Below are 26,446 nucleotides of genomic sequence, written 5' to 3'. Positions count from 1 at the left end.
TAGGTCTGCCACCATTGGTACGGTACAGTCAAAATTTCTTTTGTCCGTTACCTTGATCTGCTCTTTGTCATCGTATTCTGTCATGGCATTTGTGGATTCAGGCACTGCCCTGAATTTGATGGACTTGGAGTATGCTAGGCGTTGTGGGTTTTTCTTGGAGCCCTTGCAGTGTCTTATTCCATTGAGAGGAATTGATGCTATGCCTTTGGCCAAGAATAAGCCTCAGTACTGGACCCAGCTGACCATGTGCATGGCTCCTGCACATCAGGAGGTTATTCGCTTTCTGGTGTTGCATAATCTGCATGATGTGGTCGTGTTGGGGTTGCCATGGCTACAAGTCCATAATCCAGTATTAGATTGGAAATCCATGTCTGTGTCCAGCTGGGGTTGTCAGGGGGTACATGATGATGTCCCATTTCTGTCTATTTCGTCATCCACCCTTTCTGAGGTTCCAGAGTTCTTGTCTGACTACCGGGATGTATTTGATGAGCCCAAGTCCGATACCCTACCTCCGCATAGGGATTGTGATTGTGCTATCGATTTGATTCCTGGTAGTAAATTCCCAAAAGGTCGACTGTTTAATTTATCTGTGCCTGAGCACGCCGCTATGCGGAGTTATGTGAAGGAGTCCTTGGAGAAGGGGCATATTCGCCCGTCATCGTCGCCATTAGGAGCAGGGTTCTTTTTTGTGGCCAAGAAGGATGGTTCGCTGAGACCTTGTATTGATTACCGCCTTCTAAATAAGATCACGGTTAAATTTCAGTACCCCTTGCCGTTGTTATCTGATTTGTTTGCTCGGATTAAGGGGGCTAGTTGGTTCACCAAGATAGATCTTCCTGGTGCGTATAATCTTGTGCGTATTAAGCGAGGTGATGAATGGAAAACTGCATTTAATATGCCCGAGGGCCATTTTGAGTATCTAGTAATGCCATTCGGACTTGCCAATGCTCCATCAGTGTTTCAGTCCTTTATGCATGACATCTTCCGAGAGTACCTGGATAAATTCCTGATTGTGTACTTGGATGACATTTTGATCTTCTCTGATGATTGGGAGTCTCATGTGAAGCAGGTCAGAACGGTGTTTCAGGTCCTGCGTGCTAATTCTTTGTTTGTGAAGGGATCAAAGTGTCTCTTTGGTGTTCAGAAGGTTTCATTTTTGGGGTTCATCTTTTCCCCTTCTACAATCGAGATGGACCCTGTTAAGGTCCAAGCCATCCATGATTGGACTCAGCCGACATCTCTGAAAAGTCTGCAAAAGTTCCTGGGCTTTGCTAATTTTTATCATCGCTTCATCTGCAATTTTTCTAGTATTGCTAAACCATTGACCGATTTGACCAAGAAGGGTGCTGATGTGGTCAATTGGTCTTCTGCTGCTGTGGAAGCTTTTCAAGAGTTGAAGCGTCGTTTTTCTTCTGCCCCTGTGTTGTGTCAACCAGATGTTTCGCTTCCATTCCAGGTCGAGGTTGATGCTTCTGAGATTGGAGCAGGGGCTGTTTTGTCGCAGAGAAGTTCTGATTGCTCGGTGATGAAACCATGCGCCTTCTTTTCCAGGAAGTTTTCGCCTGCTGAGCGAAATTATGATGTTGGCAATCGAGAGTTGCTGGCCATGAAGTGGGCATTCGAGGAGTGCCGTCATTGGCTTGAAGGAGCTAAGCATCGCGTGGTGGTCTTGACTGATCATAAGAACTTGACTTATCTCGAGTTTGCCAAGCGGTTGAATCCTAGATAGGCTCGTTGGTCGCTGTTTTTTGCCCGTTTTGACTTTGTGATTTCGTACCTTCCGGGCTCTAAAAATGTGAAGGCGGATGCTCTGTCTAGGAGTTTTGTGCCCGACTCTCCGGGTTTATCTGAGCCGGCGGGTATTCTCAAAGAGGGAGTAATTGTGTCTGCCATCTCCCCTGATTTGTGGCGGGTGCTTCAAAAATTTCAGGCTAATAAACCTGATCGTTGCCCAGCGGAGAAACTGTTTGTCCCTGATAGGTGGACGAATAAAGTTATCTCTGAGGTTCATTGTTCGGTGTTGGCTGGTCATCCTGGAATCTTTGGTACCAGAGAGTTAGTGGCTAGATCCTTTTGGTGGCCATCTCTGTCGCGGGATGTGCGTTCTTTTGTGCAGTCCTGTGGGATTTGTGCTCGGGCTAAGCCCTGCTGTTCTCGTGCCAGTGGGTTGCTTTTGCCCTTGCCGGTCCCGAAGAGGCCTTGGACACATATCTCTATGGATTTTATTTCAGATATTCCCGTCTCTCAAAAGATGTCAGTCATTTGGGTGGTCTGTGATCACTTCTCTAAAATGGTCCATTTGGTACCCTTGTCTAAATTACCTTCCTCCTCTGATTTGGTGCCATTGTTCTTCCAGCATGTGGTTCGTTTACATGGCATTCCAGAGAATATTGTTTCTGACAGAGGTTCCCAGTTTGTTTCGAGGTTTTGGCGAGCCTTTTGTGCTAGGATGGGCATTGACTTGTCTTTTTCCTCGGCTTTCCATCCTCAGACTAATGGCCAGACCGAACGAACCAATCAGACCTTGTTTCTGCTGATCAGGATGACTGGGTGTCCTTTTTGCCTTTGGCTGAGTTCGCCCTTAATAATCGGGCCAGCTCGGCTACCTTGGTTTCGCCGTTTTTCTGCAACTCTGGGTTCCATCCTCGTTTCTCTTCAGGGCAGGTTGAGTCTTCGGACTGTCCTGGTGTGGATACTGTGGTGGACAGGTTGCAGCAGATTTGGACTCATGTAGTGGACAATTTGACCTTGTCCCAGGAGAAGGCTCAACGTTTCGCTAATCGCAGACGCTGTGTGGGTCCCCGACTTCGTATTGGGGATTTGGTTTGGTTATCTTCTCGTCATATTCCTATGAAGGTTTCCTCTCCTAAGTTTAAACCTCGTTTCATTTGTCCGTATAGGATTTCTGAGGTTCTTAATCCTGTGTCTTTTCGTCTGACCCTTCCAGATTCTTTTTCCATACATAACGTATTCCATAGGTCATTGTTGCGGAGATACGTGGCACCTATGGTTCCATCTGTTGATCCTCCTGCCCCGGTTTTGGTGGAGGGGGAGTTGGAGTATATTGTGGAGAAGATTTTGGATTCTCGTGTTTCAAGACAGAAACTCCAGTATCTGGTTAAGTGGAAGGGTTATGCTCAGGAAGATAATTCCTGGGTCTTTGCCTCTGATGTCCATGCTCCCGATCTTGTTTGTGCCTTTCATATGGCTCATCCTGGTCGTCCTGGGGGCTCTGGTGAGGGTTCGGTGACCCCTCCTCAAGGGGGGGGTACTGTTGTGAATTCTGTGGCAGAGCTCCCTCCTGTGGTCACAAGTGGTACTTCGGCTGATTCTCTCTGTGAGCTTCCGTTGGTGGAGGAGAGTGGTACTGCGGCTTCTGAGTTTCCTTCCTCAGGTGATGTGGTGAAGTCGTTAGGTGCTGCTCTATTTAACTCCACCTAGTGCTTTGATCCTGGCCTCCAGTCAATGTTCTAGTATTGGACCTGTTTCCTCCTGGATCGTTCCTGTGGCCTGCTGCTCTGCATAGCTAAGTTCCGCTTTTGCTATTTTGTTTGCTGTTTTTTTCTGTCCAGCTTGCTTATTTGTTTTTTTCTTGCTTGCTGGAAGCTCTGGGACGCAGAGGGTGTACCTCCGTGCCGTTAGTTCGGTACGGAGGGTCTTTTTGCCCCCTTTGCGTGGTTTTTTGTAGGGTTTTGTGTTGACCGCAAAGTTACCTTTCCTATCCTCGCTCTGTTCAGAAAGTCGGGCCTCACTTTGCTAAATCTATTTCATCTCTACGTTTGTCTTTTCATTTTTACTCACAGTCATTATATGTGGGGGCTGCCTTTTCCTTTGGGGTATTTCTCTGAGGCAAGGTAGGCTTATTTTCTATCTTCAGGCTAGCTAGTTTCTCAGGCTGTGCCGAGTTGCATAGGGAGCGTTAGACGCAATCCACGGCTGCCTATAGTGTGGTTGGAGAGGATTAGGGATTGCGGTCAGCAGAGTTCCCACGTCTCAGAGCTCGTTCTATGTTTTTGGGTTATTGTCAGGTCACTGTATGTGCTCTGACGTCTATGTCCATTGTGTACTGAATTACCTTATCATAACAGGGCCCCAAATATTGTTCTTGCACAGGGGCCCTTTTCTGCCTGTGTCCGCCAGTGGTCTCCAGCTACCATGTGCCTCTCATAATACTGATAATATTTATCTTTATAAAGGGAACTTACCCGTGTATGGCCTATTGTTTAAATAAGGTTTTTGTGTTAAAATATATTTTTGCCAATTTTTCTTTCACCATATGATTATCGGTCTTAAAAATAAAAAATGGACATCTTTCAATTTTACAACTGCTAGCATGCCCTGATGGAGAACCTTACAACGTGTACAGTACTACCAGCATATGGCACGGTATATATCCCCGTATTCCCACCTCTGAATCTTCCTTGTAAATGTCGCCTTTTATAATAAGGGTATTGTCAGTGCACCTCCCGTGTGCATTGTCTGGGAAATGTCGCCCATAATTACTTACAACAGCGGTCGCCTTCATCACCGACGGCATTTTGTCATCCGACTTGGTTTTATTTGTGGTCTCCAGCCTGTGATACATTTAATGGCATCACACCCGCACCGCCGGCTTGTCTGACACTTTTTAAATAGATTCTTGTTATCCGTCTTGTTGTTTTTGTCCACAGTGTTATTCAGGGTAATTATTAGTCTGTACAGAAGGATGAATGCAGCCCAGGGAATCCTGTCCTTCTGCAGTCTGATGATTCCCCGTGTCTGCCCGCAGCATTGTGCCAGTCAGACATGGCTGAGAAGTGAAAACATTCTGATTTTGGATGATTGGGAGATCTGGCACCTCGTGTTTCCCCTTGAGTTCTTTCTGCTGTAGGGACTTTATTGAAGTCTGGTTACTTTGAATGACACAGAACCTGAAACCTGCAAACAGATTGTCCCAGGTCACCCATCAATTCCTCAGGGTAGCAAGTGGAGACCTTCCACGCACCCCTACAATTGCCAATTATCTACTCTTTGTATTGTAATTTTATATACTCCCATACATACCCTCACTACAGGTATGTCTGGATTCAGGGGTCTAGTAGGGGGAGCTGAGGGAGGTACGCGTCCTGAGTGCTGAAGAACTTCATGCTTTTAGATGCAAGTGACCAGGACTACTGGTGTCGGGAGGAAAGTGACCCGTAGAGATGGCTGGGCTCCGAGGGGATCTCAGGGGCCACTGTGATCTGGATTTACAAGCTGCAAGATTTTCAAGCTGAGTGGGTGGTAGGCAGTCGGGTCATTGTGACCCTGTCATCTAAAAGCTAGGGTTCATCTTAGCCTTCCCAAGAGGTGACCACATAGGCACTCTCAGTCTACGAGGGTATTGTCATTCCTTGTTGAGACCACCAGTTGGCACAGGACGTCTTAATTACGTGGTGTTACTTGAAGCTTGCAGGGCCCAAAGCAAAATCTCCAACAGGACCCCCAACTCACAGATCTTTAGTAGTTTTAGTCTTCTCTTATGGGCCAAATGGACCTTTTGGGCCACTTTTGGGCGACAGCAACTCCTGCGCCCACTATAGGTAAACCTCTGGTCTTCATGCAAATAATCTATCCGGCATAATGTGGAACTGCAATGGATTTGAGCGACGACCATATAGATCCCCAATATAATTTTGCCCATCCATCATTTCTCTAAACCTTGTGGAGGGCCCTAGACCCAAGGTAACCGCTAAAGTCACAGAGCGACTTTCTGATGGTGATAATGAAGTGAAGGTGCCGAAATCGGTAAGATGAACAATAATTAAAGAGTGAAGCTCCATTTGGTTTCTTCTTGTGTTGCAGAAGGGTCTTTGGACCCCCTCCGGCACCAGAACACAGTTGGGTATGTATCTCCTTTAGCTGCTCCTTTGGACATGGTATTGTACGCCTGCAAGTGGCCGGACAACCATGTGATTGCACAATACTGGTCTGGTCGAAAACAAAAGCCGCAGACGAGGCTGATTTCAGGGTATTTATCTGCACCATAACAATATAATAGAAGACTAGGCGAACAATGCTGTTTGCTTTGCGGACCGCCTGTACGCATGTCATCCCATTAGTAGTAAGTGACGGACCAATTATTCCTGGGAATTCTCCGGAACAGGAGAAGCAGGTTGTCATGGCAATTCGGCTGTCATGATCATGTACCATGAAAGATTAGGACTGTCACGCCAAGTTAAAGATTAATTTCAATTTCAAAGTGGTATCGAAAAAAAAAAAAAAGGAGTACAATCTGTCGTTCTCATTCCAATTTTAATGTTTAACAGCTTGCAAGAGACGTTCCTGGAGATCTGGGAATCTCGTCATTAACTGTTTACACTCTGAATCTAAAAGCTTTCTGATACAGAGCTCCAAATCCTCTACATAGGCAAAAGATAAAGGTTTAGCTACCGGCAGTCACCACTGGGGGGAGCTAACCGCATACAGTTTATACATTGAACTGAGTAATAACACAGTATTCAGCTGACTCCTGAGCTCCCTCTAGGGGCGAAGCAGCGTTACATCTTCAATATAAGTCTACAGTGGGGCTATAAATAATATAAAGAAATAGTTATAAGAAAATAGATATAAAAAATAGAGAAAAATACAAGGCGATCAAAATACATAGAGAAATTGATCGACAAAGGATTTGAGCCAAAAAAAAAATCACATAAAAATGGGATTGCAGGACTAATTATCTAAAAGTCGCTACAATATTTTTAATGGTCGTTTTTTTTAGTTGTCTGCTTTGTAGCTATGTTAGGGAACAGCAATGATCAAATAAAAATGTCATGTACTCTCAAATTCAACTTTTGACTTTTTTTTTTGCACTATCATAGTGCTTAAAGGGGGCTGTCTGTCTGGCTCTTTAGCTAAGCCAGTCTCCTTCTTCGTCACGCCGTTAAAGGAGCTGGCTTAGGTAATGAACAGTCCACTACAAGCACATCTACAACACAGAGCATGGGAGAAAGTTCCCTGTCTGGAGAATGAATGGCGCTTCTTGAAGCTATGGACTGGAACTGAAATTTGGACAGCGAGTCCTGAAGCTTTTTTTTTTTTTTTTTTTTTTAAACACAGTTGTGCTTTTAAGTGCAGAATTAAAGCTTTTCAGTAATGAAAAAAAGCATTAAAAATGTTGCTTCAAACCCAAAAAATGCATAAAAAATGCAGTAAATATTCAATAATCAGAGGGATAAAAAGCAGCAGAAAAAAAATGCGGTATTTATGCTACATGTGAACACGGCCTTGCTTGGGGTTTTCCTGGGATTGAGGACATTGGCGTCACCTCTCTGCCGGCTCTACGGGTATAGTTATAACCTCATTGACCATTAGAGACTTGCTTTGTCACAGAGCAGGTGGTGAAGTCAGAGTGAAATCACCCCGGGCAGTGTTAATGCCTCACTAGATGCCATTATTATTAGTAAAAACACACCGGAAGGTACCGTGAGAAACAGAGTTGACTTTTCCTTAAAAAAATCACTGGGACTTAGCTAGTGACAAGGCCGAGATGATCTAATGCGGGGGTCAGCGTGGTTACAATCTTATGCCAAGTTGACACTACCGGAACCTATGATACTCATCCATTCTTGTCTGTGAGTAGACGGATCATCCGTGTAATATCTGGTGTTTACGTTGCAGTTTTGTAACCCTGCTGTTGTCTTCGGTCTGGGGAGACTGATTTTGAACTTTGGTATTTTTGGGGTGTTCAAGATGCGGTTCTGAAACTTGTGGTTGATTGACTTATATGAGGATGGGTTGGTCGGCCGCGTCTTGAATATTTTAAAGAATATTGAAGGTCGGTCATTTTTGACCGAAGACAACAGCAGGGTTAAAGGGGTTGTCCGGCCTTAAGCTGCAAGTCTGCAGTCATTCTATGTGACTGTAGACTTGTGAATCCTCATGGCGAGCACACTGCACGCTGTGCAGATTCACCTGGGAGTGATTTTCATACATTCGGTCACATGCCGACTAGACGGGCGCAAAGCCAGACAAGTCTAGTCTGAATGTAACCAGAAGTATGCAAATTGCATCTTTGCAGTCACATGCGCAGTACATGCAACGTTAGGATTCACAAGACAGGGTCACATAGAGTGACTGCGGACTTGTAGCTTAAGGCCGGACAATCACTTTTACATCGGAATTTCATCTTGTAAATTGTAATAACTGCCGATGTATAAAAATAGAGATGGGCAAAAAATGTCGGCTTTATTCTGGATGAAAGTCGGGCGATTTTTCTTTTTAGGCGCTCGTGTGAACTTAGCAATCAGGTTCATCATTAGGGAGATGTGCAGAATGGATCAAGCTCGGTACATGAATGGTCGGAGGACCCTGACTGGTCAGCCGTGTGGCCTCTAGGTAATTACGGTCACTTGAGTTCTTGGTTGACTGGTCCTTTCTCATAATACGGAAGGTGGAATGTAAATGCTGTCATGTTCACCAGCTGGAACCTTGCAAACTGTGATACAAAGACTAGTGAAGCACAAACTGCCTGGATCCTGCTGGGAACATGTGAGAGCCTGAAGGTCCAACCGGACTGGGGTTCCCCACGGTGATATTAATCCTGCTGGACGGAAAAGTCACAAGAACGGAGTATGCAGACAAAGAAATCCAGTAAGAAGGGATTTATGGGGAAAACAAAAGTACAATAACCTTAAGGGGTACAGGTAAGGCCAATAAATGGAGAATTCCCTCTGTGACACAAACCTTAGGCTCTGGTCCCATCACGATAGAGCTCTGGTAGAGGTAGCTCTTAGGAGGGTGCTTCGATTTATGGCACACATCCATCCATGATAATAATATACATTAGATAAATGGTTGGTGTCGACCATAATGGCAGTTTCTCGGTGAGACAGACGATTGTTCATTTTGACTGGTGCCTGTCTGCCTGACCAACGAACGTGCAGTGTCTTTCAACAACCTGGTGGAACCTGGTGGAACATATTGGATATTTTGGGGGGGCTAAATAATAAGCACTACCTGAAAAATCCAGCATAACCAATGCTTTCTGAGATGTTTTATTCTTCTATATAGGATGATCATTTGTCAGCCCATTTTTGTCCAATTTAAATGGAGGTCTTAAAACAACGGTGGAGGTCAAAAGGACCCTTTTAGGCATCCGCTCGGTAAATAGGGGCTTATGGATATGTTTGCCTTTTCCTGGCACTTAGAATGTACATATGCCATCATTTCTATTTCTTTTTCTGTTTTCCAAGGTCTCTAGACAAGACCTTCGACATAAACGTTTCAACCGGAATCAAAATACCAAAGGGACAAGTGGCCATTGTGGGGGCCTTCGATATAGGAGGTGCTGTTTTTGGTCTCATTTATTCACCCGGACCCTCTATGGTGAGTGGCAAGAAAAGACCAAGTTTAAGCTTTTCTTTGGGGTCCCAGTTTACAAAAATAGTAGGTAGCTATGATGTCAGAGCCACCTTAGTACAAGTGCCACATGACCTCCAGCTTTACCTTTGGAGAGTGGTCCATAAGCTGCTATGACACCTATGGTACCAGCCATTGGTCTAGCGCAGTGTTCCCCAACTCCGGTCCTCGAGAGCCACCAACAGGTCATGTTTTCAGGATTTCCTTAGTATCGCCCAGGTGATAATTGCATCATCTGGACAGGCAAGCATTCAATAACCTGTGCAATACTAAGGAAATCCTGAAAACATGACCCGTTGGTGGCTCTTGAGGACCGGAGTTGGGGAACACTGGTCTAGCGGGACAGAACTGAAGTTGGCATTGCCCTTCAATCATATAAGGAGGTATATGAAAAATTGTCTCACCCTTCCATCCATGGGAGGCTGGCATGAACCTGCCCATAGAGAGGAGGTCCCATATTTTTGTTATGAAGGCTCTTTTCCAGAAGGCAACAACTTAGAGGAGGAGAACGTATTCTTCATTGGTCTCTGCCCCTTTAACGATGTAGTTCCCAATAAATAAAGGAATCGCTCGAATAGATGGATTCTAGGAATTCGTCATCTAAAACGAATAATAAAAACAACACATTTTCACCAAGTGTTACATATAAATCTGAATTAATGGTTTCTCCTTCACACAATGGCTCTTATGTGTCCTCACTGTCCAAACTTTGTTTCTCGGCAGCACAACTCCACGATTATATGGATGTGATTTCATTCTGCGGCACAAGCGTCTTAAATCGTTCTCAATGAGCGGCTTTGTTGGAAAACCCTGACGTGATTGAGTTTGGACCCACACACATGTTCATTAACCCACTGAACCGGGGAGGGAGGACAATGCGTTCTGTGCTGTAGAAGCTTCGGGGGTCACACTGGCCACATAGCAGTATCAAAGCGAAGCCCGTACACTTGTACACACTGTATAATATGTCTTATCTAAGTCCTATATACACTACCAAAAAATGACCCTTGCAGAGTGAAATATCTAGCCCTTAAAGGGATATTCCCGACATTTAAAGTTATCAAGCGATAGTTGATCATTTTCTGACTTCTGGGGGTCCAAACGCTGGAACTACCACTGACCCTGAGAACAGGTCTCTAAAATACCCTGGCGGTATGCATTTTTAGACAGGCATACTCCATTAATTTCCTATGGGACGGCCGGAGAGCTTACCTTTCTCTAGCAGTCCCATAGAGAATGACCGAAGCAGTCCAACAGGACACCGCTACGTTCTTAAGGGAAGGGGGGGGGGGCAGTGGCACCCACTGATCATAACGTTAACATTTATGCCATGGATATTGAGTATAACACTTTAAAGGGTCTATCACCAGTTTTCAAAATATAAACTGGAGGCATAAATAGATTTTGTAGACCTGATGAGGCTGCTGTACTTACTATGAAAAGCAAGTCAGAATGGTTGAGTAAACCTAATATTAAAAAAAAGCATTTCATAAGGCCAAATGGATTCAGTCTCTGCACACCCAGCCAGACTGACAGCTGCAGCTTGTACTGAGCAGTGTGAGATCTCAGCAGCAGCAGGGAGGAGGGACACTGAGGAGCAGCTTGTACTGAGCAGTGTGAGATCTCAGCAGCAGCAGGGAGGAGGGACACTGAGGAGCAGCTTGTACTGAGCAGTGTGAGATCTCAGCAGCAGCAGGGAGGAGGGACACTGAGGAGCAGCTTGTACTGAGCAGTGTGAGATCTCAGCAGCAGGGAGGAGGGACACTGAGGAGCAGCTTGTACTGAGCAGTGTGAGATCTCAGCAGCAGCAGGGAGGAGGGACACTGAGGAGCAGCTTGTACTGAGCACTGTGAGATCTCAGCAGCAGCAGGGAGGAGGGACACTGAGGAGCTGTCAGTAAGTCTAAGGGGGCAATGATTAAGTGTCAAAAAGGACTATACAACCATTCTGGGTCTGTTCGCATGGAATATTTTTCACGTGTATTTTGAAGCAGATCTGTTTCGAAATCCCCAGCAAAACCTGTTTTAAATAGTCGCAATACTCGTCCTACTGATTCCAATGGGAAATCCACATTGCCGTTCATGCAGCGAGTTTTGTCTGTTTCCTTCCAAAGAGATTCTACAAACCTCTCTGCGGGAAAAAAAAAAAAGAAGTGACATGTTACATCTCTGATATAAGGAGGATCTGCTCCAAAGATTATATTCTCAAGTCAAAAATCTGCAGAAAAAAAACACACTGAAAAACGAATCTTCGAAAACCTCTTCGAAACTGCGTAAAAAAACTCGTAAAAAAAACATGTCATATCTGAAAACCTCATCAAAAATCACAAGGAGGCATTAGCTGGATTTTTTTTTTTGTTTTTAGAAAACCACCTTTGGTTTGTTGGTTTAGAAAAAAAAAACCTTTAAAGGGAATCTGTCAGCAGATTTTTTGCTATGTAATCTGAGAACTGCACAATGTAGGGACAAATACCCTGATTCCAGTGATGTGTCATTTAGTTTACTGGGTGCAGCAGTTATGATAGAAGTACAGTTTTCCCTGCTGCAGATCTAGAGCTCAAATGCTGAGCCCTGTATAACCCCGCCCACATCACTGATTGGTGGGGGGGCGGGGTTACACAGTCTAGCTTGACTGGCCTGCACCTGAGTCCTAGTCAGGCAGTAATAATCTTTTTCTGATAAAACACTGATTGTATTGAAACTACCACACAAAGCCCAGTAAATGACACATCCCTAGAATAAGGGTTTCTCTCCCTACATTATACTGCTGTCGGATTAAACAGCAAAATCCGGGTGACAGGTTCCCTTTAAACGGGAGCCGAATCCAAGTGTATTTTTCTGACATGTCGACATGACACTGTAAGCTGACGATTATATCAGCTCCACGAGTAAAGATCTCCGCCATCCAGCTTCAGTTATGTCCTTCTTGTACAAATATGGATCTAGAAGTGTTTAATTTTCAAGAAACAATGAAATAATATATAATATGCAGGATCAATTATCAATGTAGTAACGATATTGAGAATTTTGGCTACAGATTTGCATGGGGGGAAAACGTAACGCGGATTTTAGTTTTACAGATAATTGCGCAAATCGGCAATGATCAGAAATGATCGTTCCTACGTAAGGGGTTTACAAAGTGTTAATCCTAAATTCCGGGAGTTCTGCCTTTCCCTCTGTGGGTGTTCCTATGAATTCCATTAATGTGAGGACCAGCCTTCCTGGCATTCTGTGAGCTGCTTCTAGACATTAGTGCCAGTTGTGGGTTTTTTCATCTTCTTGTTACCACTTTGTCCCCTACTTGTCCTAGAGACTGGGCCAAGGGTAACCATGAAGTTCTGGAGACACCAGTGTCCCATCCACATCTCCGCCTGGGAGGAGAGCGCCGTCAGGAATTGCTACTGAACTCCATCATCCTCCTCTTCCTCCAAACTTGCAGGGAAAGTCACTATTTTGCACCTTGTGACTTTATCCCACCATCTTCTTCCCGGACCTATAACGGGGCGCATTCAAGGGATCCTTTTTTTTTTTTTCTTCCATTTATTCCAGTAATTGAACTTTATTAATTAAGTCATGGCGAATTCGGGGATCCAGCTCCTTGGCTATTTTCTGGCTCTGGGAGGATGGATTGGAATCATCTCAACCACAGCGTTACCTCAATGGAAGCAATCGTCCTATGCCGGAGATGCCATCATCACCGCAGTGGGACTATATGAGGGACTGTGGATGTCATGTGCTTCCCAGAGTACTGGGCAGGTGCAGTGCAAAGTCTACGACTCTCTCCTCTCCCTGGAAGGTGCGTAACGAGACCGTCATGGGGGGGTCGTATATTTATACACTTAATTAGATTGATTTATGAAGCTTTGATTAATAATACGTGACCTTATTCTTTGGTTTGGCGGAAGGAGCGATGGTCCTGGGCGCCAAGGGTGATGCCAACAAGCCACCAGGGGTAACAGATACACTGCTACATCAGAAAAAAAAAAAATATATATATAATAATCTTTATTTTTAATAATAATCTTTAATTTTTTATATAGCGGTAACATATTCCGCAGCGCTTTACAGTTTGCACACATTATCATCACTGTCCCCGATGGGGATCACAATCTAGAATCCCTATCAGTATGTCTTTGGAATGTGGGAGGAAACCGGAGTGCCCGGAGGAAACCCACGCAAACACGGAGAGAACATATATATATATATATATATATATATATATATATATATATATATATATATATATATATATATATATATATATATATATATATATACAACTACATATATACACAGCTACATCAGAAAACTATATGTATGCCCCAAGCAAAGGAAAACCAACCACCCATTGTAGCAATGTATAGTATAAATGTATACATATATATACACTATATATGTATGTATATATGTATATATATATATATATACATATATACTGTACTTTGCTACAATGGGTCATTGGGTTTCCTTCGCTTGGGGCATATATATATATATAGGTTTCTGATGTAGCTGTGTATATATGTATTTGTATATATACATTGTGTATATATATATATATATATATATATATATATATATATATATATATAGTTCCTCACTGGGCAATCACTTGTTTTAAGGGACATTGCTGCTCCATATGAATTCTGCACATACAGAGAGTATTATAGGTTTATCCACATACAGTTATTTTGTCTTCAAACAGCGGCTAAAAGTTACTCGACTCTTTTTTTTTTTTTTTCATTCCTTCGCAGAATAACACGAAAGCTGCCTGCACGCATTGCGGTTTTATCCAGAACTTCTAAAAAAAATTCAATAACTTAAATGAATATGAAAATTGCAAAAGTTTTTATTACAGGTCATCACACAAGCCACCATCTAATGTGTGTTAAATAACGAAAGATAGTTATGTTCAGTTATGCCTTTATGACGTTATAAATTATTATTCTTAATAATTATTAATATGATTGTACCATAACATCGATGTTTGACACACAAATATTAAAATAAATGAGAAAAATAAGAAATTTACGTTCATTATGCCATGATGATATTATACATTGTTATTAATAATAACTCTTATTATTCTATCATAACACAATGAGAAAAATAAGACATTTACGTTCATTATAATATTATAAAATATTATTATTGTTACTATTCTATCATAACATTGATATTTAACACAGACCGATAAAAGAAATGGAAATGGTGATGAGTGTACTAATGATAATACTGTGATTATAGTTGTTATGTTACATGTTAATCGTATGTGATGTGAGTAACATGTATTATCCTTTTTTTATTATCTTACAGTTTTTGTTTCCAATTAGCATCTTTTTCTTTAATTAAGTTTAAGTTACTAGAAAAAAATTAAACAAAGTATCGGGTATTTATTATTCATGTCCAATCGGTAATGCTCCGCTCATTGAAAAATCCAAGGACAAAGAAGAGTTTAACGTTCCAGCCTAATTATCCTGAGCGAGATTTATAGGGTACAACGTAGACGTCTTAAAGGGAACCTGTCACCTGAATTTGGCGAGACTGGTTTTGGGTCATATGGGCGGAGTTTTCGGGTGTTTGATTCACCCTTTCCTTACCCGCTGGCTGCATGCTGGCTGCAATATTGGACTGAAGTTCATTCTCTGTCCTCTGTAGTACACGCCTGCGCAAAGCAATCTTGCCTTGCGCAGGCGTGTACAGGTCCTTCTCAAAAAATTAGCATATAGTGTTAAATTTCATTATTTACCATAATGTAATGATTACAATTAAACTTTCATATATTATAGATTCATTATCCACCAACTGAAATTTGTCAGGTCTTTTATTGTTTTAATACTGATGATTTTGGCATACAACTCCTGATAACCCAAAAAACCTGTCTCAATAAATTAGCATATCAAGAAAAGGTTCTCTAAACGACCTATTACCCTAATCTTCTGAATCAACTAATTAACTCTAAACACATGCAAAAGATACCTGAGGCTTTTATAAACTCCCTGCCTGGTTCATTACTCAAAACCCCCATCATGGGTAAGACTAGCGACCTGACAGATGCCAAGAAGGCCATCATTGACACCCTCAAGCAAGAGGGTAAGACCCAGAAAGAAATTTCTCAACAAATAGGCTGTTCCCAGAGTGCTGTATCAAGGCACCTCAATGGTAAGTCTGTTGGAAGGAAACAATGTGGCAGAAAACGCTGTACAACGAGAAGAGGAGACCGGACCCTGAGGAAGATTGTGGAGAAGGACCGATTCCAGACCTTGGGGAACCTGAGGAAGCAGTGGACTGAGTCTGGTGTGGAAACATCCAGAGCCACCGTGCACAGGCGTGTGCAGGAAATGGGCTACAGGTGCCGCATTCCCCAGGTAAAGCCACTTTTGAACCATAAACAGCGGCAGAGGCGCCTGACCTGGGCTACAGAGAAGCAGCACTGGACTGTTGCTAAGTGGTCCCAAGTACTTTTTTCTGATGAAAGCAAATTTTGCATGTCATTCGGAAATCAAGGTGCCAGAGTCTGGAGGAAGACTGGGGAGAAGGAAATGCCAAAATGCCTGAAGTCCAGTGTCAAGTACCCACAGTCAGTGATGGTGTGGGGTGCCATGTCAGCTGCTGGTGTTGGTCCACTGTGTTTCATCAAGGGCAGGGTCAATGCAGCTAGCTATCAGGAGATTTTGGAGCACTTCATGCTTCCATCGGCTGAAATGCTTTATGGAGATGAAGATTTCATTTTTCAGCACGACCTGGCACCTGCTCACAGTGCCAAAACCACTGGTAAATGGTTTACTGACCATGGTATTACTGTGCTCAATTGGCCTGCCAACTCTCCTGACCTGAACCCCATAGAGAATCTGTGGGATATTGTGAAGAGAAAGTTGAGAGACGCAAGACCCAACACTCTGGATGAGCTTAAGGCCGCTATTGAAGCATCCTGGGCCTCCATAACATCTCAGCAGTGTCACAGGCTGATTGCCTCCATGCCACGCCGCATTGAAGCAGTCATTTCTGCCAAAGGATTCCCGACCAAGTATTGAGTGCATAACTGAACATTATTATTTGTTGGTTTTTTTGTTTGTTATTAAAAAACACTTTTATTTGATTGGATGGGTGAAATATGCTAATTTATTGAGACAGGTTTTTTGGGTTATCAGGAGTTGTATGCCAAAATCATCAGTATTAAAACAATAAAAGACCTGACAAATTTCAGTTGGTGGATAATGAATCTATAATATATGAAAGTTTAATTGTAATCATTACATTATGGTAAATAATGAAATTTAACACTATATGCTAATTTTTTGAGAAGGACCTGTACTATGGAGGACAGAGAATGAACTTCAGTCCAATATTGCAGCCAGCATGCAGCCAGCGGGTAAGGAAAGGGTGAATCAAAAACCCGAAAACTCCGCCCATATGACCCAAAACAAGTCCCGCCAAATTCAGGTGACAGGTTCCCTTTAAGACTTTGGTAATGCCAATTGCGTGTTTACCGCAACAGTTTATTATTGGTGATCGGCAAGGGCGGGTTTACATGGAATCAGCTGCAAAAATCTGGATCCGACCCTCTGATTTCTGTTGCGGATTTGTAGTTTGACATTCCGAAGATCCACCTCTCTAACCTCACTTAAAGGTAACTTCCGGTTTCCGAAAAATCCCTGTCCCCCCAATTGCCGTTTGTTTTAAAAACGGCGCTCTACTCACCCCCTCTGGATCCGGCAGTGAGTCTCTGCTGCTCCTGTGTGAAGTGCTGACGTCACATTGACAAGGCTGCAGCCAATCGGTGATCTCATGACAACGCTGCAGCCAATCGGTGATCTCATGACAACGCTGCAGCCAATCGGTGATCTCAGCAGCTCTGACGCTGCTCATTCCGTCAACTCTGGCAGAGCCGCTGAGCTCAGTGATGGCCACATTGCTATCGATGTGATGACGCTCGGCGCTACAGATAATGAAATACATCTGCAGGTGCAGCAGAAACTCATTGCTGGACCTGGGGAGGATGAGTAAAGCACACGGTTTTGTTTTAAAAACAAACAATAGATTGAGGACACAGATTTTCTGAAACTGCTAATCCCCTTTAATTCATCTAATCCACCTGACGTGGTTTCTGCATCGAATCTGCATCAAAAGATGACATGATAATCCTTATCTGTATTTAAAGGGAATCTGTCAGCAGGATTTAACCACCACTCCCCCCCCCCACACACACACACACACACACACACCTCCAAACTATTTTCATGGACATATAGCACTTTCCTAGCACAGTCCGTTAATCCGTCGCTGAGAAATCAACTTTTGAATTGATATGCAAATGAGGCTGAAGAGCTATGGTAGATCTGAAGCCTCAGTCACTCCACCTCTATTCCCCACCCAGCACCACCTCCTCCTACGTGACTTTGTGATTTCAGGCAATGGAGCTGTTGATCAAGCAGGAGGAGATGGTGCTGGGCGGGGAATAGAGCTGGAGTGACACAAGCTTCAGTCTACCATGGTCATTTCCTTATCAATTCAAACACTGATTTCTCATTAACCAAGGAACGCACTGGCCATGGAAAGGTATTGCTGGACTTGACTTTTGAATAGTTTCATGGGTATATAAACGGTATGAAATGCTGCTGACGGATTCCCCTCAAATCAGCCCATAGAAGATAGGACACAAAATTATCTTGGATTTTATGCAGATTTTCAACATAATTCACTTTGGAATTTGCATCAGGTACACTTGTCCTAAGTATAAAAAAACATAATAAAAAATGTTGCTAGTAATAAATATGGGATGATAAATTCCAGAATGTCCATGATGCTCATTGTTACTATAAGTGCTTGGTTTTATCGGACGGACTTTGGCTCAGGACACCTAACGGGCAAATGTTTAGTTCTGAATTAGATCGTTTTTAAGGGCATCAAACGCTCATAAATATATTTCATGCATTCGGTAATACTGGGAACATGGCCTAATACAGCATATATGCACAATGTAAAAAAGCCCCTTTATAGTTTAAAGGGGTTCTCTGCTTTGGGTAATTTCTGCTTGTTAGAAGGGGCACAGTATGGTTAATCACATGGTACCCCCATGCAGAAACCATCAGTTATCATTGTAATCAGCGGAACCTAGCAGTAAAGCCCCCCATACACAATGCGTAAATGTCGGATAAAGGATCTGAGCTATCTCTCCCCACTCCCTTGTAGTTAGTAACTAGAGTTGAGCGAATTTTTCAAAATTTGCTTCTGATTATGATCAGCAGTAAATATTGTTTTTGCAACATTCTCCGAACACAGTCAAACGTCATTGGAGTCAATGGGAGTAGATATTACCGAATATGTTCAGAACCGATCATCAAATATACATTCGGCACGAATAGGGTATCGATATGGCCCGAATACGGAAAATTCATATTTGGCGACCGAATTCGAACATATTCGCTCAACATCAGTAGCGCTTGACTTGGCTGAGCACTCCTTTGTTACTATGCGAGTGCTGCTGTCCTCTCCAGAGTCTTCTGTCCTCTCCAGAGTCTTCTGTCCTCTCCAGAGTCCTCTGTCCTCTCCAGACACCTGTCATCTATAGACATCTGTTGCCTCCAAACTCCTCTGTCCTCTCCAGACTCCTTTGTCCTCTCCGGTGTCCTCTGTTTTCTCCAGACTTCTTCGTCCCCTTCAGACTCCTCTGTCCTCTCCAGACACCTGTCACCTACAGTTAGGGCCAGAAATATTTGGACAGTGACACAAGTTTTGTTATTTTAGCTGTTTACAAAAACATGTTCAGAAATAAAATTATATATGTAATATGGGCTGAAAGTGCACACTCCCAGCTGCAATATGATAGTTTCCACATCCAAATCGGAGAAAGGGTTTAGGAATCATAGCTCTGTAATGCATAGCGTCCTCTTTTTCAAGGGACCAAAAGTAATTGGACAATGGACTCTAAGGGCTGCAATTAACTCTGAAGGCGTCTCCCTCGTTAACCTGTAATCAATGAAGTAGTTAAAAGGTCAGGGGTGGATTCCAGGTGTGTGGTTTTGCATTTGGAAGCTGTTGCTGTGAGCAGACAACATGCGGTCAAAGGAACTCTCAATTGAGGTGAAGCAGAACATCCTGAGGCTGAAAAAAAAGAAAAAATCCATCAGAGAGATAGGATTGGATGGAGTAGCAAAATCAACAGTTGGGTACATTCTGAGAAAAAAGGAATTGACTGGTGAGCTTGGGAACTCAAAAAGGCCTGGGCGTCCACGGATGACAACAGTGGTGGATGATCGCCGCATACTTAATTTGGTGAAGAAGAACCCGTTCACAACATCAACTGAAGTCCAGAACACTCTCAGTGAAGTAGGTGTATCTGTCTCTAAGTCAACAGTAAAGAGAAGACTCCATGACAGTAAATACAAAGGGTTCACATCTAGATGCAAACCATTCATCAATACCAAAAATAGACAGGCCAGAGTTACATTTGCAGAAAAACACCTCAAGAAGCCAGCTCAGTTCTGGAAAAGTATTCTATGCACAGATGAGACAAAGATCAACCTGTACCAGAATGATGGGAAGAAAAAAGTTTGGAGAAGAAAGGGAACGGCACATGATCCAAGGCACACCACATCCTCTGTAAAACATGGTGGAGGCAACGTGATGGCATGGGCATGCATGGCTTTCAATGGCACTGGGTCACTTGTGTTTATTGATGACATAAGAGCAGACAAGAGTAGCCGGATGAATTCTGAAGTGTACCGGGATATACTTTCAGCCCAGATTCAGCCAAATGCTGCAAAGTTGATTGGACGGCGCTTCATAGTACAGATGGACAATGACCCCAAGCATACAGCCAAAGCTACCCAGGAGTTCATGAGTGCCAAAAAGTGAAACATTCTGCAATGGCCAAGTCAATCTCCAGATCTAAACCCAATTGAGCATGCATTTCACTTGCTCAAATCCAGACTTAAGACGGAAAGACCCACAAACAAGCAAGACCTGAAGGCTGCGGCTGTAAAGGCCTGGCAAAGCATTAAGAAGGAGGAAACCCAGCGTTTGGTGATGTCCATGGGTTCCAGACTTAAGGCAGTGATTGCCTCCAAAGGATTTGCAACAAAATATTGAAAATAAAAATATTTTTTTGGGGTTATGTTTATTTGTCCAATTACTTTTGACCTCCTAAAATGTGGAGTGTTTGTAAAGAAATGTGTACAATTCCTACATTTTCTATCAGATATTTTTGTTCAACCCTTCAAATTAAACGTTACAATCTGCACTTGAATTCTGTTGTAGAGGTTTCATTTCAAATCCAATGTGGTGGCATGCAGAGCCCAACTCGCGAAAATTGTGTCACTGTCCAAATATTTCTGGCCCTAACTGTATATACGTCTGTTGCCTCCAGACTCGACTGTCCCCTCCAGACTTCTCTGTCCTTTACAGACTCCTCTGTTCCCTCCAGACTCCTCTGTTCCCCCCAGAATGCTCCGACAGCGGCTTATCTTTAAGAAAACAAAAGCATCTTTCATTGTAAATCCAATGTGCCTTATCCTTCTCCCCCTCTGCATTATCTGTCAGGGGAGAGTAGAGAAACCCCCTATACACATATGACTTTCTGATGACCTTGCTGACATCAACAGATTTAGGCAACCCTTGTGTGTATGTATCGTGGCGCAGGATGGTAGCCGTGGGCTAGGTACTCGTGCTTACCGCCCTGTATGCTACATAAAAATAGGGCTCCTGGCAGGGCGTGTGGACTTTAGCTGTGAGGACGCTATACCCTTGCAGACCGCATGATGCCGTGGACTTCGGCTTGCCAGGACCAGACATTGTCGTGTTCAATGAGGGAGACCACCATTCAAAAATAATCTATATTTTACAGCACAATAAAGTGGGAAGTATGTACAGTACATAGTAACATAGTAACATAGTTAGTAAGGCCGAAAAAAGACATTTGTCCATCCAGTTCAGCCTATATTCCATCATAATAAATCCCCAGATCTACGTCCTTCTACAGAACCTAATAATTGTATGATACAATATTGTTCTGCTCCAGGAAGACATCCAGGCCTCTCTTGAACCCCCCGACTGAGTTCGCCATCACCACCTCCTCAGGCAAGCAATTCCAGATTCTCACTGCCCTAACAGTAAAGAATCCTCTTCTATGTTGGTGGAAAAACCTTCTCTCCTCCAGACGCAAAGAATGCCCCCTTGTGCCCGTCACCTTCCTTGGTATAAACAGATCCTCAGCGAGATATTTGTATTGTCCCCTTATATACTTATACATGGTTATTAGATCGCCCCTCAGTCGTCTTTTTTCTAGACTAAATAATCCTAATTTCACTAATCTATCTGGGTATTGTAGTTCTCCCATCCCCTTTATTAATTTTGTTGCCCTCCTTTGTACTCTCTCTAGTTCCATTATATCCTTCCTGAGCACCGGTGCCCAAAACTGGACACAGTACTCCATGTGCGGTCTAACTAGGGATTTGTACAGAGGCAGTATAATGCTCTCATCATGTGTATCCAGACCTCTTTTAATGCACCCCATGATCCTGTTTTCCTTGGCAGCTGCTGCCTGGCACTGGCTGCTCCAGGTAAGTTTATCATTAACTAGGATCCCCAAGTCCTTCTCCCTGTCAGATTTACCCAGTGGTTTCCCGTTCAGTGTGTAATGGTGATATTGATTCCCTCTTCCCATGTGTATAACCTTACATTTATCATTGTTAAACCTCATCTGCCACCTTTCAGCCCAAGTTTCCAACTTATCCAGATCCATCTGTAGCAGAATACTATCTTCTCTTGTATTAACTGCTTTACATAGTTTTGTATCATCTGCAAATATCGATATTTTACTGTGTAAACCTTCTACCAGATCATTAATGAATATGTTGAAGAGAACAGGTCCCAATACTGACCCCTGCGGTACCCCACTGGTCACAGCGACCCAGTTAGAGACTATACCATTTATAACCACCCTCTGCTTTCTATCACTAAGCCAGTTACTAACCCATTTACACACAATTTCCCCCAGACCAAGCATTCTCATTTTGTGTACCAACCTCTTGTGCGGCACGGTATCAAACGCTTTGGAAAAATCGAGATATACCACGTCCAATGACTCACCGTGGTCCAGCCTATAGCTTACCTCTTCATAAAAACTGATTAGATTGGTTTGACAGGAGCGATTTCTCATAAACCCATGCTGATATGGAGTTAAACAGTTATTCTCATTGAGATAATCCAGAATAACATCCCTCAGAAACCCTTCAAATATTTTACCAACAATAGAGGTTAGACTTACTGGCCTATAATTTCCAGGTTCACAATTTCCAGGTTATATGGGCATTGGATGGCATTCTCAAGCATTATGTGTACTATTTATATGAGCATTGGATGGCATTCTCCAGCACTATGTGTGCTATTTATATGGGCATTGGATGGCATTCTCCAGCACTATGTGTGCTATTTATATGGGCATTGGATGGCATTCTCCAGCACCATGCATACTATTTATATGAGCATTGGATGGCATTCTCCAGCACTATGTGTACTATTGGTGTGGGCACTGGATGGCATTCTCCAGCACTATGTGTGCTATTTATATGGGCATTGGATGGCATTCTCCAGCACTATGTGTACTATTGGTGTGGGCACTGGATGGCATTCTCCAGCACTATGTGTGCTACTTATATGGGCATTGGATGGCATTCTCCAGCACTATGTGTACTATTTGTATGGGCATTGGATGGCATTCTCCAGCACTATGTGTACTACTTATATGGGCATTGGATGGCATTCTCCAGCACCATGCATACTATTTATATGGGCATTGGATGGCATTCTCCAGTACTATGTGTACTATTGGTGTGGGCACTGGATGGCATTCTCCAGCACCACGTGTGCTATTTATATGGGCATTGGATGGCATTCTCCAGCACTATGTGTGCTATTAATATGGGCATTGGATGGCATTCTCCAGCACTATGTGTGCTATTTATATGGGCATTTGATGGCATTCTCCAGCACTATGTGTGCTATTTATATGGGCATTGGATGGCATTCTCCAGCACCATGCATACTATTTATATGAGCATTGGATGGCATTCTCCAGCACTATGTGTACTATTGGTGTGGGCACTGGATGGCATTCTCCAGCACTATGTGTGCTATTTATATGGGCATTGGATGGCATTCTCCAGCACTATGTGTACTATTGGTGTGGGCACTGGATGGCATTCTCCAGCACTATGTGTGCTACTTATATGGGCATTGGATGGCATTCTCCAGCACTATGTGTACTATTTGTATGGGCATTGGATGGCATTCTCCAGCACTATGTGTACTACTTATATGGGCATTGGATGGCATTCTCAAGCATTATGTGTACTATTTATATGGGCATTGGATGGCATTCTCCAGCACCATGCATACTATTTATATGGGCATTGGATGGCATTCTCCAGCACTATGTGTACTATTGGTGTGGGCACTGGATGGCATTCTCCAGCACCACGTGTGCTATTTAAATGGGCATTGGATGGCATTCTCCAGCACTATGTGTGCTATTTATATGGGCATTGGATGGCATTCTCCAGCACTATGTGTGCTATTTATATGGGCATTTGATGGCATTCTCCAGCACTATGTGTGATATTTATATGGGCATTGGATGGCATTCTCCAGCACTATGTGTGCTATTTATATGGGTATTGGATGGCATTCTCCAGCACTATGTGTGCTATTTATATGGGCATTAGATGGCATTCTCCAGCACTATGTGTGCTATTTATATGGGCATTGGCTGGCATTCTCCAGCACTATGTGTGCTATTTATATGGGCAGTGGATGGCATTCTCCAGCACTATGTGTGCTATTTATATCGGCAGTGGATGGCATTCTCCAGCACCGTGTGTACAATTTATATGGGCAGTAGATGGCATTCTCCAGCACTATGTGTGCTATTTATATGGGCAGTGGATGGCATTCTCCAGCACTATGTGTGCTATTTATATGGGCATTAGATGGCATTCTCCAGCACTATGTGTGCTATTTATATGGGCATTGGCTGGCATTCTCCAGCACTATGTGTGCTATTTATATCGGCAGTGGATGGCATTCTCCAGCACTATGTGTGCTATTTATATGGGCATTAGATGGCATTCTCCAGCACCGTGTGTACAATTTATATGGGCAGTAGATGGCATTCTCCAGCACTATGTGTGCTATTTATATGGGCATTGGCTGGCATTCTCCAGCACTATGTGTGCTATTTATATGGGCAGTGGATGGCATTCTCCAGCACTATGTGTGCTATTTATATCGGCAGTGGATGGCATTCTCCAGCACCGTGTGTACAATTTATATGGGCAGTAGATGGCATTCTCCAGCACTATGTGTGCTATTTATATGGGCAGTGGATGGCATTCTCCAGCACTATGTGTGCTATTTATATGGGCATTAGATGGCATTCTCCAGCACTATGTGTGCTATTTATATGGGCATTGGCTGGCATTCTCCAGCACTATGTGTGCTATTTATATGGGTATTGGATGGCATTCTCCAGCACTATGTGTGCTATTTATATGGGCATTAGATGGCATTCTCCAGCACTATGTGTGCTATTTATATCGGCAGTGGATGGCATTCTCCAGCACTATGTGTGCTATTTATATGGGCATTAGATGGCATTCTCCAGCACCGTGTGTACAATTTATATGGGCAGTAGATGGCATTCTCCAGCACTATGTGTGCTATTTATATGGGCAGTGGATGGTCTGTGAGAGCCAGAAATCTTACATGTTTTTAGGTGACCCAATACTTATTTTCTCCAATACATATATTCTCTGGGGGGCTACATTATATTCCATGGGGGGCTGTATTATATTCTATGAGGGAGGATTGCATCATACTCGTTTATGGAGCTACATTATATTCTATGGGGAGGTAGGCTGTATTATATTCTATGTATTAAATTTATTATATTCTATGAGGGGTGATTGCATCATACTCTATGAGGGGGCTACATTATATTCTATGGGGAACTGCATTATACTATATGAGGAGGGCTGCATTGTATTCTATGGAGGGGCTACATTATATTCTATGGGGGGCTGCATTATGCTCTATGAGGGGGCTACCATATATTATATATGCGGGGCTGCATTATATTATCTGGGGGTTACATTATACTCGGGGCTACAATATATTCTGCGGGGTACATTATACTATATGAAGAACTATGGGGTGCATTATACTATGGGAAGTGAATTGTACTACATGGATGACAATGGCGGTGCATTATACTATATGGAGGACTGAGGAGTGTGTTATACTATATGGAGGACTGAGGAGTGTGTTATACTATATGGAGGACTGAGGTGCACATTATAATATATGGAGGACTATGGGGTGTATTATACTAAACAAGCAAAATGCTGCCTATTCATCGAGTGATTGGATTGTTTATGTGGGAACAGACATCCTTGTTCTCAGCAGCACATCACCGGTGTAAACTGTAGATGTGCTGCTGATAACATGATACTGTATGGGGACAGATTGATCTAATTGTGATTGTTCTGTTCCCTTCATTCTTTCTCAGTTGGTGTAAAGAGGCTGGGAAACAAGCGAATGACTTCAGTATTGTCGATCACACTGGTTTAGCGGCCTGAGATCAGCGCATTTAAATACAACAGAAATGCTTTGCAGGGAGATGAGGCAAGGATGATGACAGTTGTAGTTAGCACCCGGCGCCTGGGAATAGCGCTAACTCTACTGCTTTTCCCAGCCGCCAGAGCATTTAATTCTGGTATGTGTAATGATTTTTAGGGTTGATGTCAGCTGCGTAATGTCAGCCGCTATCAATCCCTGGTGTAAGTAATGGAGAGGTGTCTATCAGACACCCCCACTACTAGCCCAGACCTGGCGAGACCCATCGACTCTGAAGAGAGGGGATGGTAGTAACAATACCGCTCTTCACAGTCGCCGAGCTCAGCGCAAGACCCGGAATATCTGAAGAGCGGTGACGTTACTGATGTCACCGCTCTTCAGAGTCACCGGGTCTCGTGCTACGCAGCGGAACCAAAAGTGGCTGTAGGCAAAGTATATGG

At 43.3% G+C, this 26,446-nt stretch overlaps 1 protein-coding gene across 1 annotated transcript in view; it reads left to right on the top strand.

Moving 5' to 3' along the window:
- Positions 1 to 12,631: 12,631 nt before the first annotated feature.
- Positions 12,632 to 26,446, top strand: part of CLDN19 (claudin 19) — a 52,718-nt gene continuing 38,903 nt past the window's right edge. Inside the window, exon 1 of the mRNA XM_069742481.1 lies at positions 12,632 to 13,173. Within this exon, the coding sequence (XP_069598582.1) occupies positions 12,951 to 13,173 (223 nt within the window). The 5' untranslated portion in view covers positions 12,632 to 12,950. The remainder of the gene's footprint in view (positions 13,174 to 26,446) is intronic.

Source organism: Ranitomeya imitator, chromosome 10, assembly GCF_032444005.1.
Source record: "Ranitomeya imitator isolate aRanImi1 chromosome 10, aRanImi1.pri, whole genome shotgun sequence".
NCBI classification, from domain to species: domain Eukaryota; kingdom Metazoa; phylum Chordata; class Amphibia; order Anura; family Dendrobatidae; genus Ranitomeya; species Ranitomeya imitator.
Note: the sequence above shows the minus strand (reverse complement) of the source record. Positions and strands in the feature narration are given on the sequence as shown.